Source organism: Mastigoproctus giganteus, chromosome 8 (genome assembly GCF_048544385.1).
Source record: "Mastigoproctus giganteus isolate SK-2022 chromosome 8, ASM4854438v1, whole genome shotgun sequence".
Lineage (NCBI taxonomy): Eukaryota > Metazoa > Arthropoda > Arachnida > Uropygi > Thelyphonidae > Mastigoproctus > Mastigoproctus giganteus.
The window spans coordinates 56,865,295-56,880,594 of NC_143582.1; the positions used below are offsets into that span (position 1 = coordinate 56,865,295).

At 34.7% G+C, this 15,300-nt stretch overlaps 1 protein-coding gene across 1 annotated transcript in view; it reads left to right on the top strand.

Annotated features, from left to right (window-relative positions):
- LOC150081544 (solute carrier family 35 member F1-like) overlaps positions 1–15,300 on the top strand; it is a 220,133-nt gene that overhangs the window by 176,041 nt on the left and 28,792 nt on the right. Inside the window, exons 4-5 of the mRNA XM_090380242.1 lie at positions 7,431–7,587; positions 8,504–8,559. Of these exons, the coding sequence (XP_090236368.1) occupies positions 7,431–7,587; positions 8,504–8,559 (213 nt within the window). The remainder of the gene's footprint in view (positions 1–7,430; positions 7,588–8,503; positions 8,560–15,300) is intronic.

A 15,300-nucleotide genomic window follows, 5' to 3' on the forward strand; every position in this document is an offset into this window, starting at 1 on the left:
GATCATTCAGGTCTTGATCCATCCAAAACCTGAGGTGCTAGCATACTAATGGTGCGGCAGGATCTAGTAACTGTGAGGAGTATAGCTTTCTGGATAGAATCGAACTAAAGTCTATTTTGCTGTATGGTGTCTCTGGTACACCACACTGCCCACTCGCGGCAAGCAGATGGTTTTATATATTAATGCTAGTGCCCTTCGTTTAAGGCCCCACTGTGTTGTACTAACTCTGGCAGTCAGTACCGTGTATTTCCTTATTTTCGTTGCGACATAAACGAGATGTGGGTAGAACGTCAACTTCATATCAAGGATAATGCCTTAGTATTTTATTTCTGGGAACAGTTTAATGAATAAGTCAATAATTTTTATGATCGGTGGGCTGGAAGAAGGGTCCAAAGACGGAACCCATTTTTTTAATGAAAACCCCAAGCACGAGAGGTATTAGAACCTGTAGTACTTAGTGCCGTGCATGGGATGAAGGTTGAGAAATGAAAGAAGATATTTGTTGACATTAGACTTGAATTTCTGTAGATTATAATTTTCAGGAAATATGAAGGAAGGTTATTCCAGAAAATGGAAGTTGGATGAATAAATGAGGAATAAGAAAAGTTGGTTCTGTGAGTTTGAATTTGGACAGTTGACCTCCTCCCAAAGTAAAACCAAAACTATCGGTTTCACATTTCTGTATCTTCCGGTTCCGTTCATCCTCAGCTTCCGGTTTCGTCCATTGCTTCACTTACTTTAAAGTAGATAACTTTGTTGAATAGTTTAAATAAAAATGCTAGATAGACATACGCGACAAGGAAACAAAAATAAAAAACCTCACCGTGGAAGCGGGTAGATATAGTAAGAAATACTAATTGAAATATAATGGAACTAAATTTAAAATTTATTCAAAAATAATTTACAACTTATAATTTAAATTTGATTTTACAACTTTTATCGGGCAACATCTTTCACATATAAATTGAGAAGATATAATTAAACACACACAGTTACTTGAGAGATATAACTAAACACACGCAGTTACATCAGAGATATACTGTATAGTTAAACACAGGCAGTTACTTCAGAGATATATAGTTAAACACACACACAGTTACTTGAGAGATATATAGTTAAGCACACACAGTTACTTGAGAGATATGGTTAAGCACACAATTACTTGAGAAAGAGAGAGAGAGAGAGAGAGAGAGAGAGAGAGAGATATGATTAAGCCCACAGTTACTTGAGAGAGAGAGAGAGAGAGAGAGAGAGAGAGAGTGTTAAGCACACATACACAGTTGAGAGAGATATAGTTAAGCACATACACACAGTTGAGAGAGAGATAGTTAAGTACATATGTTACGAGCGGTATGAATCCCACCTTTCTCTTTCGAATAAATTAAATATTCGGTAAAGGATGAAGTAATTATTAAGTCTGATTTCCCTGGTTGCTGATGTATATTTGGATTGTGTTGAAACTCATAGAAATTGTAATACCATCAGCAAGGACGGAAATCAGTAAAGTCAAGTAAACATTATTCGAAATTAGAAATAGAATATTAAACATCCTCTAAAGGCCCAGCCCACTCGTAACCTTGCCTTGGGAGAAAGTATATACAGTACAGTTTCGGCCGTATAAACTTCCGTTGGAGGGTCAAGATGTCAAGGGAAAAGTGTCTTCTCCTATAAACACATGAGCATTCTACAACGATGGGAAGATGCTATAACAGGGGAAGGACAGTTCCTCCCCGCATAAACAACAAAATACCTTGAGTTCTTTCCGAATGATGGTGATATTGAATAACATCTCGCTTGTCCAAAAATGGTCAGAAAAGTAACACCAGCGTAAGTAGCCATGACGTGCTTAGGTTGGCTGCTTGTTTAAGTGGTCTAGAAGAAGAGTCAACAGATGCTTTGACCATGACATAGCAACTGAGATTACCTAAAATTCTGGCCTTGGAATTAGACCATCCAATGAGAGCGATGGAAAGATACCCAAAGGATGTGACCCTCAATATAAAATCAAAGGAGAGAAAATAGAGAGGGAGAGAAGAAGTGCGTATGAAAGAGAAACAGATAGTATAGTATTAGTGAGAAGAATTAGAAAATAGTTCATCTTAGAAGATTCAAACCGTCGCGACTCTTTTGTCTGTCGTGTAAACCTTACCTAGCAGAATTGTGCGTGAAAGTCATCGTGGAAAAGTCAAGCAATTTCCAGCGGCAGAATCAAGCAGAGGGAAACATCCTGAGAAGGAGGAAATCTCAATCGAAAGAGGGAAGATACAGAAAAACGGTAAGCTAAAATGTTTCATCATGTATGTGTGAGAACGAGAGATAGTTTAAATGGAATATTACGGTGACGCAGCTTTTAAAAGATGATTCCTTTCTAAATTGATTTCTTCCTATGTTTTATATATGTTACTCATGAAATATATACATGCCGCGGTACAACAGTTAGGTACCATGAATATTAACTGGTTAACATAAAGATCTGATATCCTAATGTATGTACTTAAAATAATAAATGTTTTAAATGTTGAAACGTTCACAAATACTAAAGGTCTTAAATATTAAACAGAAGAGAAAGGGGAGAAAAGACGATGGTACCCAGTTGATATTCAACAAAGGTCAATAGAAATATAAATATATATATATGTTTATGGATCGTATAAATTGTTGTATTAATGGTATGGCTCTTGTAAGAGAAATATAATTATAAGGAATCATGGTATAATCTAAAACGGTTTAAATCAAATGATAATAATTTCCTAATCTTTAATAAGAGGATGAAATGTTATAAAAGTGTGAATGAGTTATATATATATATATGTGTATTTTCTTTTTGTAATGTGTTTTATATATATTCTATTAAATGATTGTTTTGTTACAAATACTGCCTCGTTGCTGACTTCAGATCACATCAGTATTCACCTGGGGTTGATTAAGTTCAATTAAAAATATTGCGCTAGGAAGGAAATATATATGTATATATATATATATATATATATAATTAATTAAATTATTAATTAAATTCTTTCTTAGTTACACAACGCAAGAAACAGATTCAAATCGCATGCATAGTAGAGGAAATAGATTATTCATTTCATCTATTATGTATTAGGATATACGAAATCTGGTCCTAAACAAAGCCACCAGACACACAGATTAAGCCATAACTATGTTGGGGGGAAGTTTACTGATTAAGGAGAAAATTTAATCATACAAACACCTCTTAATGACAGCCTTTATAACAATTATAGAATATTCTAACAATTCACTCCCCCCCACAATCTGTTGCCGTGATCTTATAGCAATTCAATTCCCCCCCCAACACATACACAGTTACTTGAGAGATATAGTTAAGCGCACACACACACAATTGAGAGATATAGTTAAGCACACACACAGTTATTTTGTACGTACAGATTCAACGCAAGAAATGTTAATGTTTACCGTAGAAATTTAAATTTCATTGAACCTTTATTATTCTACTTTTCTGAAAATAATGAAGATTAAATATGTTCGTTACCTGCAGAACATGTAGCCGAGTTGTCGTGATCACTGTTCACCCCTCCCCTCAGGTGGAAAAGGCGTGGGTTCGAATGACGTAAGGATTTTTTTTTTTTTTTTTTTTTGTTGTTGGTCTGTTGGAGAAGAGTAAGGAGATTAGTAAGAGGAACAAAAGAATACTCTTACCAAAAAAGATTTCAGTTCTACAAATTGCAGCGTCTAGAAACTAAGCATTTGCGAAGATGTTGTGGTGGCTGTCATAGGGTTTTAGGTCATAAGCATCGTACGTAATTTGTTTGTAAATTGTGTGTTTTTTGGTCGATTTGCTGTTTTCTGGACGAAAAACCTGAGTTTCCTGGAGAAAATAACCATGCTACCCTCGCCTGCGATCGACTAACAAAGCATGTTGTGACCAAGACTCATAAAAATTCCTCATGTCATTGACAGGATCTGAACTCCGGTCTTTTCCATCCGGTGCGGAGAGGACGGTGCTTATACCAATGTGCTACCCACGAGGATATACCTGCGAAGAGATCTGATTGAAATCTTTAAGGCTTTGAATGGATTGAATAAACTAAATGCTGATGACATTCTTATTCTTTCTCGGACAAGCCACATAAGGGTACAAACAAATTGGAAAAAGTATAGTTGCTAGATAGATGTGCTAAAATTTGCTTTCAGCCAGAGAGTAATTGATTGTTGGAAGAAACTTCCATCTGGTTTTGTAGAAGTGGGTAGTTTGAATAATTTAAAGGATTTCAACAATTATTAGGAGGGATGAACAAATGATGTGGACACCAGCTTTCTACTACTATTCTGCACCTCGCAAACTGGAGATTTAGGGAACCCAGTTTCTTCTGAAAGGAAGATACTAAATACGTCACTTGAAGTCGTGACTTATCCTGTCCAGCTAACTGACGTGAACAGCTGTGGCTGTCGTTGTTTACATATTTCTTTTTATGTTACCTTCATATCTTTCACATTATGTTACTCTAATTATAAATTTTTTTCTGTATAGAATCTTATACAGAATAAAAATATAAAGATTCTATATAGAATCTTTTTGCCTTTAGCCAGAAAATGTTTGATTGCTGGAACAAACGGCGTGGAAGTTGATAGCTTAAATAGATTCAAGGAAGAACTGGACAAACGTTTGGAGAGAATGGACAGGTGAAATAACAATTTTTTTTTTTTTTTTTTTTTGGCTGATGCTGTATAAGCTTGCTTTCTTGCATCACATGCCACTACTAATGCTAATTATACAATGATCCTGACTTACTCTGCCGTGCTTGGCGACTCTATAATAAAGATTATTTATTTAGCGTGTTTTTGGCCTGATTCCTTGCATCATTTGCCACTACTAATACTCTTTGTTAATGATAATTTTGCCCATTCTTTACATACTTTATATCTATCTTTATTACACACCTTCATTCCCTTTCTTTCATGTAAATCTGAATTTCTCTTTAAATGAATTGTTTGTACTTTTCTTCCTCATTCACATAAAACACTTTTTCTATCTTCGTCTAACTTTTTCCATCTGTATTCTTTATTACAATGTTTATAATGTTGATGCGATAGATTAAATTCAGTTTCATCATTTTCTTGCTTATATTTGTTGCGGGTTGTTGTTATTTAATAAATTAAAGATTTTTTTTTAAAATATCTAAAATGAATAGCACAGTTTTGATGCATCTTTAAATAAATTATTTATGCTTTCTAATCATTCATAATGATAGTTCTTTTAACTTTTTTGATTATTAACCATTAAAAAGTTATTGATAAAAGTACTTCTTAACAAATAAAAATCCGAAATCCTTTATTGATTAATTTACCTCTTTTAATATTGCAAATACTGTTGCAGTTTTTGATTTGTTTAATTTATTTTTTGTTTCACAAATGATAAACTTGCTATGCTGTCCTTAAATTTATTTCATGTTACAGCAATAGAATATTATTTATGTACAGAACATTCAGTTACTTTACCTCCTTTATTATAATTAGAGATAAAATTTTCCTTTGGATAAATAAAAATGTATTATAACATTATCTGAAAATCAATTTATGTATTACAGTTGTAAATTGATATAATGGCATGGGAAGATTAAATAAAATTTTATCTTATTCTAAAGAATTGAAAAATAGATCTATTTTTAAGAAATTTATATAATTTTTATACTTTTTACAAGTTACATCTCTTTTAGAAAACAATGTGTAAAAACAGTCTATAGGTAGCAAATTTTTCATTTAAATGTAAATAAATTTAATAGACGTTTTACAGAGAAGAGTGCTTTTCTCCCGTTTAATTTTTATTTTCTCCAATCACTTGAAAGTTCATGCGTATGAACTCTTGAAAAAAAAAAAAAAAAAAAAAAAAAAAAACATTATTAAAAATAAAATAATTTATTTTTTGGGAGAAATGATTCATGAGTCGTTTTTAGGTCATTTGTGCCTAAACCTACATTGTTTTGCTTTTCAGTGTGGCCAACCGTGGCAAGCTGTTGCAAATCAACAAAATCATGCATGCATATGGAACACCACGCAGATTTATACATTACTGTTGTGGTGTTCGTACACATGTATGGTTTACTGCTTTGCCACACTGAAATATTTATGTACGAGTTTAATAAATACTGATGTTTTGTTTGCTATTCGCCTTTCTTGTAGAATTTTTTTCTCCTTACTCTGCTGTCACATCTCTCTTTTGTTGTCGTGCCAAAGGACATTTTTTGCTGTTGGTACACCAAGAGGTCAATGCCATAGTGCTCTTAATAGGTAAAAAAAAAAAAAAAAAAAAACACGTCAGATTGGAAACCCGTGGTCTAATAACTTTTCCTTTTTTCGCTTTTGGATATTTTGTGAAATAACCAAGGCTCGAAACGGAATACTAGCCAGGGTAATACATGCAAAATGGAGTTAACACATATGCACGACATTATCGATGCGTATAACGAACTGGAATAGCGTTCCGGTGTCCATTCTGAGTGCTGCTAAAACCGACTTCTATGGAAGCAGACTTATGTGATTCCATATGCATATACGCTTAAGTTATGCTACGTATATAATTAACCGAAGCTATAAGCTGGAATGAATTTGAAAAGCATGACGTTGGAATTAACGTTTAATATTGTAATAAATTAAATAACATTTAATTTAATGAATAATCGTCGAGTTAAGTGTTAGTAATTTGGAATAGTTTTATCAAGGATTCGCCTCTCTGTAATTAAATTTAGAGAAATAAAATTTTTATGGCTGGCTTGTAACCAGATGCTTCATCTCAGTGGCGATACTACGATTGCACTTGCAGGATGACGAATTATTAAACATTAAAACAAATTAAATAACAATAATGTAGTTAACTGTAAAACTGCTTTCTGTAAAATTTGAGTTCCAGAAATCCGTTGAAAATGGGGACAGTGTCCCAAAATGGTTGTCATTTTTGTAGTGAACTTCGGAAGCGTTCCTCCCTGCCTTTAGACGCCTATCAGTTCTGTGGAATTAGTCATCACGTATTATCTCTTTCACTCAGCATGCGCTTTGGATGTAAACCGCAGACATGTCAGTTCCAGCGTCTTCCCGTCGTTTTCCGCGACGTGTGTCGTCCCCACACCCCAGTGTTGGTATGTAAATGCCAGGACTACGATGATAACTCCAAACCGTCTATTCTTTCGTGTGAGGGGAGCCGTCAGTTTAATGAGACGGGTACGAAAACAGCGCCAAAAACAACTGCTAACGGTCTATAATTATTCCGAAGTTCCACTGTTTTCCATGATGTAAATAAAAGTTGTACTGGTATTTAGTTTGCTTAATTTGTTCATTCAGCTTAAACTATTGATACGTGATGGAGCCTCCTTACTAACGTTAATTACTTATTTACAGAAACCAAGTTAAAACTGTTTCCACATTTCCAACTTAATAAGATATTCACTTATTTGCAGCTAGCAACCGTCTCCTTGGTGATATGTTATGTCTGTCAGGTGCTGCCCTCTACGGAATCTCCAACGTTGCTGAAGAGTTCGTTGTTAAAAGCTACAGCATGGTGGAATTCCTAGGAATGTTAGGACTGTTTGGAAGTGTCGTAAATGGAATACAGCTGTAAGTTTATTTCTACTTCATTTTGATTAATTACGAAATGAAGCAGAAATTTTAATCATGGCAAATTAAGACATCATGCTAATTTTACCTTTTTGTTAATTGTGTTCATTTTTGGTAGTAGCACTTCTGGGATTGCCACAGAGCAAGCCTTTGCATGGAATATTGTTCTCAGCCTGTTTTTTTTTTTTTTTTTTTAAATTGCCTGAGAACAAAATATAATCAATTAAAAAAAAAAAGGAACTTTGTGTGCCCCCTGTTCATTAAACTTGCTTCTTACATTCTCTGTTTAATTATATGTTGTGATTGCAAATCATTTTTATTATGAAATCAATTATGTAATACATTCAGATTGTTTAAAGAACACTAATTAGCACCTTTTACTTGTGATATTTTAATAGAATGGTTGTCAAATCCAGAATTTGACAAGACTTTTTTATTTTATTTTGTGTGTATATAATATACTTAATGGATAAAGAATATTCTAGTATCGGCAAATTAAAGGGAATTATCTTATTCATCTGCCACTATTTCTCTGCCTCTTTAAAATTTTAATTACACTTGAGTGCGATTATTTATTCATCAGTTAGTTGATTTGCTCCTTTCTAATGAAACAAAATCTCTATTCCAATTAAGTTTAAATGTTTGATTATAATTAATTACAATTAGAGTTAATCAATTTTCGATCAGAGGACTGGTACAAGCCCAGTTGGCCAATTGTAAATAAATTATTTTCAGTTAATAGAATACTTAAACAGTTTACAGTTGTGGGCAACACTGTTAAGCTAAACAACTTTTAGTCAGTAAGGGGATTTGCAATATTAATGGTCTGTACGTGTGGTTAGTGATAATGCCAACTGATGTAAATGACCTGTGCATATCAGCATATCTGTTTACGTAGTATTTTAATTTCTTTCAGAGCAGTATTAGAAAGACAAGAAGTGGCTGTTATAGACTGGGATCAGTGGGAAGAAGGTAAGTATTAAAGTTTTCATAGGGGAAAGCATTGAACTACATCTCTTCTAGCATGCATGAAGAGATCCAATTCAATGTACAGTTCTCCAGAATGGAATAAACACAGTTTCAGCAATTTAAGTATAATTTAAGACATTTTATTTAATTTAAGTCCATCTAATTACATGTGCCTTAATAAATGGAACCTCTGTTCAAGTGAACATCTGTTAGGAAAAACATGCACAATATTTTGTTTGTGCAGAAGCTGTTCAGAGTATCCAGTAATGCAGTTCTGAATGGAAGGTAGGTGGGGAACTATCAGCCATTCATACACATATATTTTTATATAGTACATCTGTAAAAAAATTAAAATTAAAGTTGTTGTTCATTGTTTATGTTTATATGTGCTGAATTCAGCTTTACAAACATAAACAATGATGTTTTAAGATTCTTTTTTGCTTCCAAAAGTTCATAAGTTTTGTGCGGTAAAAAAAAAAACTGTAGCCATTATCAACCCACTGCAGGATGGAAGCCTCCTCAACAATTCATGCTGAGGGAAATGGACCATAATCTGCCACGCTGGTCCAATGCGGGTTGGCAGATCAACCGTATTTAGCAGTCAGGGGCTTGAACCACAGTCTACTCAAAGAGCGTATGTTATTGCACCCACGCTTCTAACCACTCAGCTACGGAGGCCTTTGTGTGTGGTATCTTATTGTGTGTGGTATCTTATTTTAAATTGAATATTACTATGAAGAATAGTCCAATTGAAAAAAAAAATTCTTGTGCCTGAAGAAAATTTACATATTCCACAAGTGGAAGTATGGTAGGAGCAGAGAATACTGCTGGTTCATGATTTGTATGCACATATCGTGATGATCAGTAGGGGCAAGGGGATTTTCAGGTTAGCAAAAGTGTCCAGTAGATCTGTATCTTTGCAGCATGATGCAGTTTCATTTTGCAGAAGGTGGGCCATTAGACACATTCTACGAGAAATTACAGTACTGGCTGCTGGACATGAATTGGATATATCCAGTTATCTTGACAATAATCAGAAACAGCTGCAAATGGATAAGCTGTGATATGATATGAGTGCAAATGCAGTATGACCCAGGATAAAACATAGTACAGGTACTCTGAGCTAAAAAAGTAATGCAGTTACACAATAGAACCATACCTATCATTTTTAAGGATAATAGGATAAAAAATATACACTGTTATACTGTGTGAAATTGATTTTAGATAGTTATTTAAATGTTTCCACCTCAATATGCACATTAAACAGTTTGGTGACATTTCCTGGTTATGCTGAATCTCCTCTTCAGGCCTAATGCAACAAGGAACAGTTAGAATTAGTTCCATGTTGGATTAGGCCTGATGATAAGGTTCAGCAGGGATAGTCAGAACATCTTCAGGTTTTAAGTGTGTATTGAGGTTGAAACATTCAATAAATACCTTAAATCAATTTCACATGGTACAATACTTGTTATTATTTTAAGTTCTCCTCCCATTCCCAAGCATACACTTTATACATCTGTTTATACACACACACACACATATATATATATACAGTGAAATTTCTCCTAACGGACACCTCTCGTTAACGGACATCTCTCTACAACGGACATTTTCAAATTCCCCAACTCACCTCTATTGGTTTTAACGTGTTTGCAGCTTCTGTCTTCTGCCTAACGGACATTCTCTGTAATGGACGCGGACAGGCAATCTGCACTGTTTCGTTTAGATTAGCACTTAATCTGATCTCCCCATAACGGACAGCGGGCGAGCTTACGGCCCTTTTTCTAGGAACTTTTCTTCCATGTATTGCCTCAATCGTGTGTTTATTTTCTATTTCCGACTCTCTGAATTTTATCAAGGTTTACGTCGTGGTTCTAAACCCTTTTTCAAGAATTTTAAGACACGTGTAAAACTTCTGATGAATTTGGTGTGTGCAGGGGGGGGGGGATATGGTCGGCCTTTCGTCTTTTCAGTTTCAGTTTTCAGATTTTTTCAATGTCGTGTGAAGTGCACAATGTCTTCTCGTAAACATTTAACTTTAAAAGATAAAGTCAAACTCATTAATGCGTATGATCGGCAAAAAAATAGTGTTCGCAATCTCGCTGCAAAATTCAAAATCGGGAAGATGCAGGTAAGCGACATCCTAAAGAAAAAAAATGAACTGCTCAAACAATTTTGGCAACACGGAAATGATCAGGTTCAAAAATCATTCCCGAAAACTGTTGGACTTCAAATTGACAATGTTACGTATGAGTGGTTTTGTCGTGAACGTGCTAAAAAAATTCCCATTAATGGGCCTATTATTAGGGAAAAGGCTTTGGAGGTTGCAAAATCTATGGGGAGTAAATGAGTTCAAAGCTTCTGTGGGATGGCTAGACAAGTTCAAAACTCGGCATAAAATTTCTTGGAAAACCGTAAGTGGTGAAGGTGGATCTGTTGATACTGGGGTTGTAACAGAGTGGACCGTCAAATTGGAAGATTTATGTCATGATTTTGAAGCTAAGGATATTTCCAACTGTGACGAAACAGGGTTGTTTTTTAAAGCTCTTCATGAAAAAACAGTGAGTCTAAAAAACAAAAAGTGCCATGGCGGAAAAATTTCTAAGGAACACTTGACTGTACTATTGTGTACAAATATGCTGGGAGACTTTGAACAACCTCTTGTTATAGGAAAACCACAAAATCCTAGTTGTTTCAAGGGCATAAAGTTGAATCTTTTGAATGTTGACTGGAAGTCTAATAAAAAAGCGTGGATGACACGAGATATCATGAGCGAATGGATAAGTCACTTTAACCAAAACATGATTCGTCAAAACAGAAAAATTATTCTTTTCATGGATAATGCTGCATCTCACCCGCACATTGAATTGTCCAACATTCAAATCGTTTTTCTGCCACCAAACACATCTGCAGTGTCAGCCCTTGGATCAAGGGATAATAAAAAATTTTAAACTTCACTACAGGAAACGTGTTTTAAGACATCTCATTGCAAACATGAACGATGTAACATGTGCAAGTGACCTTGCAAAGAAAATCACCATCCTAGATGCGATTCAGTGGATTTCCTCTTCGGTAAATGCAATTAGAAAACAAACTGTCGTGAATTGTTTTGTAAAGTCTGGCTTCTCAATCGCAAAAATTGAAGTTGTGAACAGCAATGTGGAGCACCAAGCAGAACAAGAACTTTAACATCTATTGATAATGTATGATACATCAGCTACAAGTGACCCTGGCTACAAAGATATAGACTCGAACCTCACTACAGAAGATGGTGCTATAGATATCAACGACATTATCATCGATATTTTTCAAGAAGTTCCTCACGAGGATGAAGAAATGGAAAGAGGTCATTCTGTCGAAGAACATATTAACGACGAACCACTGATGAAAATAGAAGAAGCGCTTATACAAATCAATCGTTTAAAAATGTTTTTCGCTGCTGAAGAAGATACTGAAGGACTTTCGATGGTTTCTTTACTCCAAACAAACGTTGAAAACAAAATTATCAGTTGGAAGGAGGTGCAGAAGAAAGTAAGTGATTACTGTATGTATTTTTCTTATGATAAAGTCATAATATGCATAGCACAATTGTATGTATATTATTTACAAAAATATTGTGCAAAATCTGTATATGATTTAATTTAATTTTACATTAAATGTTTGACGATTTTTCTTTCTTTCTTTTTTTTTTTCTCCCTCAGACTTCTTGTTAGCGGACACTTCTCTCTAATGGACACATTTTCGTTCCCCATGGCTGTCCGTTAAAGGGAAGTTTCACTGTATATATATATATATATGCTTTGTCTATAGAAGCATGTGTTCACAGGCCAATTTGCATGTTGTGCAGGCTGAAAAACTAAGAATAACTCATGATGGGACTCTACTCCTCCACCTGAGATCAGCTAACTACAGTCCTAAATGAAGAAGTATAACAGTATATATTTATGAAATTTATTATCTATTAAGATGGCAAACTATATAGTATACCTCATCTCAGATAATTATGCTTATTATCATACAGCCAAAAAACTGATGTAGTTGAGCGGTCAGGAGCGAGAGTGCAGTAACATGCGCTCTTTCAGTGGACCTGGGTTCAAGCCTGTGACTGCTAAATACGATTAATATTTGTATTGATGATTTACTGTAAACTCCACTGACCTGGTGGTCATGCCGGTGTATAAACAAGAACATTAAAATCTTTTGGACATGCTGTATACACAGAATCTGTGACTATTCATGTGTACATAGATACTGAATGACCAATTTATGAAGAACATCCCATGCCATCCAAGGAGTAGATCACCCTGTCAGAAACGGTGCCACATCATACCAGGTTATATAAAACAGGTAGAATACTGAGAGATTGTATGTGTAGTTCAGCAGAAAATGAACCAGCAGTGTCACTTAAGTGATTTTGAGCATAGTATGATAATCAGCACCATACATATTTGTGCATGTAGGATGGATACTTGTGCCCTGCTCAGGCATTCATGCACAAAAATATAAAGAATATACCAAGGCTAGTCCAACAACCAGAAAACATTGAAGCAACAGCAGTCTCGTGACCAAGGATGGCATCTTAATGCAAAAGACTGACAGAGGGTGAAAAGAATTGTGCAGTGGGCAAATGGGTATAGTGTGCATGAAGAGATGCAGTTTAAAGTAGTATATTTATAGTATAGTGGAATGGACAGTACTTTGGGCCATGTCACACATTCGATATAGCAACAGACAATTCACCAAGTTCCATTTTTGTCAGGTAAAACAAAAGCAGTGTTTTTGTGTGCACACAGCAGATACAGAAACACTGCTGGTTTAAGTCCTGCATTTTGTGGAGTGTATCATTGTTTTGCTCCCTTCTAAAAACATTAGCATGGCAAGCAGCATGTATATTAGTGATTACATATTTCTTATGTTAAGTTTTTCTTCAGAATGGCATTTAAACAATGCAAAAAAAACTCATTCCATGTGTAATGTTTCAAAATTTGAACAAAAAAAAACAGATTTACTGAAATGAAGGAAGCACTTCAGTGAAAGGACTTTGCAAAGAATATAGCAGTAGTAGCTCTGCTATATATCATATAAAAAAGCAAAAAATAAATAAAATACTTGGGTGAATGATGTTGATAGGATATTGTTTGAGAAATTTTGGCAACACAGATGTAAGCAGTTGTATACTTCTAGACACTGCAAAAGATTTTTTCTGCATGGAATCAGCATTGATCAGCAAGCTGCCACTCAAACAGCATGAAATATTTAATTTATTCTCTTATAGAAGACTGAGTTGTATATAAATATTTACAAGTAAAGAACAGAATATTTTTGTCATGTTTGTTACAAACCTATTGTCTGTTATGAAATGGTAGGAAAATAGGAATGGAACTCAATCCCCATTTCATGAAATATCTTCAGTTCATATCTAAAATGTCTACACCAGTATTTTTTTTTTCAATCTTTTTTTGAGTAAAACATTTTGGAATGGGTGGGGCATTGGCAGAACACCAAATCATTCACTTTTTTTAGTGCAAAAAACTTTTGTCTTCATGACTAGAAATAAAATAAAAATGTGTCAGTAATAGTTTGTTTTTATTTTAAAGTGCATCAGAATATTGAAATAATAAAGAAATGTTTTCTGTTTATACACTGGAGTTACCAGAGGGATTCACAAGAGATAACAAAATACACTAACAGCATGGTATTTAGCAGTAAAATGTAGGCGCCTCCATAGCCAGGTGGGAAGGAGCAGCAGTGCATAGCATATGCTTCTTGATTAGACCGGGGTTCGAGCCCGTCACCACCAAATACGGAGGCTGCGGAAAGGTCAGGGAATGACCACCGCATATTCCAGGAGCAATATGGCCTTAGTTGCTAATGCTCCTAAAAACCAAATAACAACAACAACAGCAGTAAAATGTACATAAGTGCTAATTATAGTTGGAATATTTTGCAGATGCTCACAGAACACCAGAGTTCCATGAAACATTGGTTTTAGGCTACACTAGTAGATGTTTCCTTTTGTGATTAACATGCATTCTAAGTGAACCTTAATAATGCTACATGCTGTTTGAATATCAGTTTAGCCACGAAATGTGCAATTATATTTCTCAAGGAAAAAATGTTCTTGTAGTGTAGAAAATTATATGTAATTTCCATATAGTAATCTGACTGCCACGTAACATTTTTGTAGTGGACTGCATGAAAGATGAAGAAAAATGACACATACATAAATGAGAAAAATTCACTCAACCAAATGAAAACTTAAAAAAGGAAATAATTATTGCTTGCATAACATGACTTAACTATTGTGATTTCAGCCATGGAATTTGCTGTCAGGTAAAACAAAACAATGTTTTACCTGACAAAAGTGTAAAATAACAATGTTATTGTTAGTAATGTTAAGAATGCTTTTTGTTGAAAATATATTATCTTTTAAAAATTATCAGTATTGTCATATGATGAAAGGAAGCAAGCTAATATAGCATCAGCCAAAATTAATTAAAAAAAAAAAAAAACTTCCCAAGTCACCTGCCCACAACCCCTAATAATTTGCCTAAAGAACTTGTTTATTTGTTTGTTATTTGGTTTTTAGGAGCATTAGCAACTAAGGCCATATTGCTCCGGGGATATGGGGTAGTCATTCCCTGACCTTTCCGCATCCTCCGTATTTGGTGGTCAAGGGCTCGAACCCCAGTCTAATCAAGAAACGTGTGCTATGCACTGCTGCTCCTGCCCACCTGGCTACGG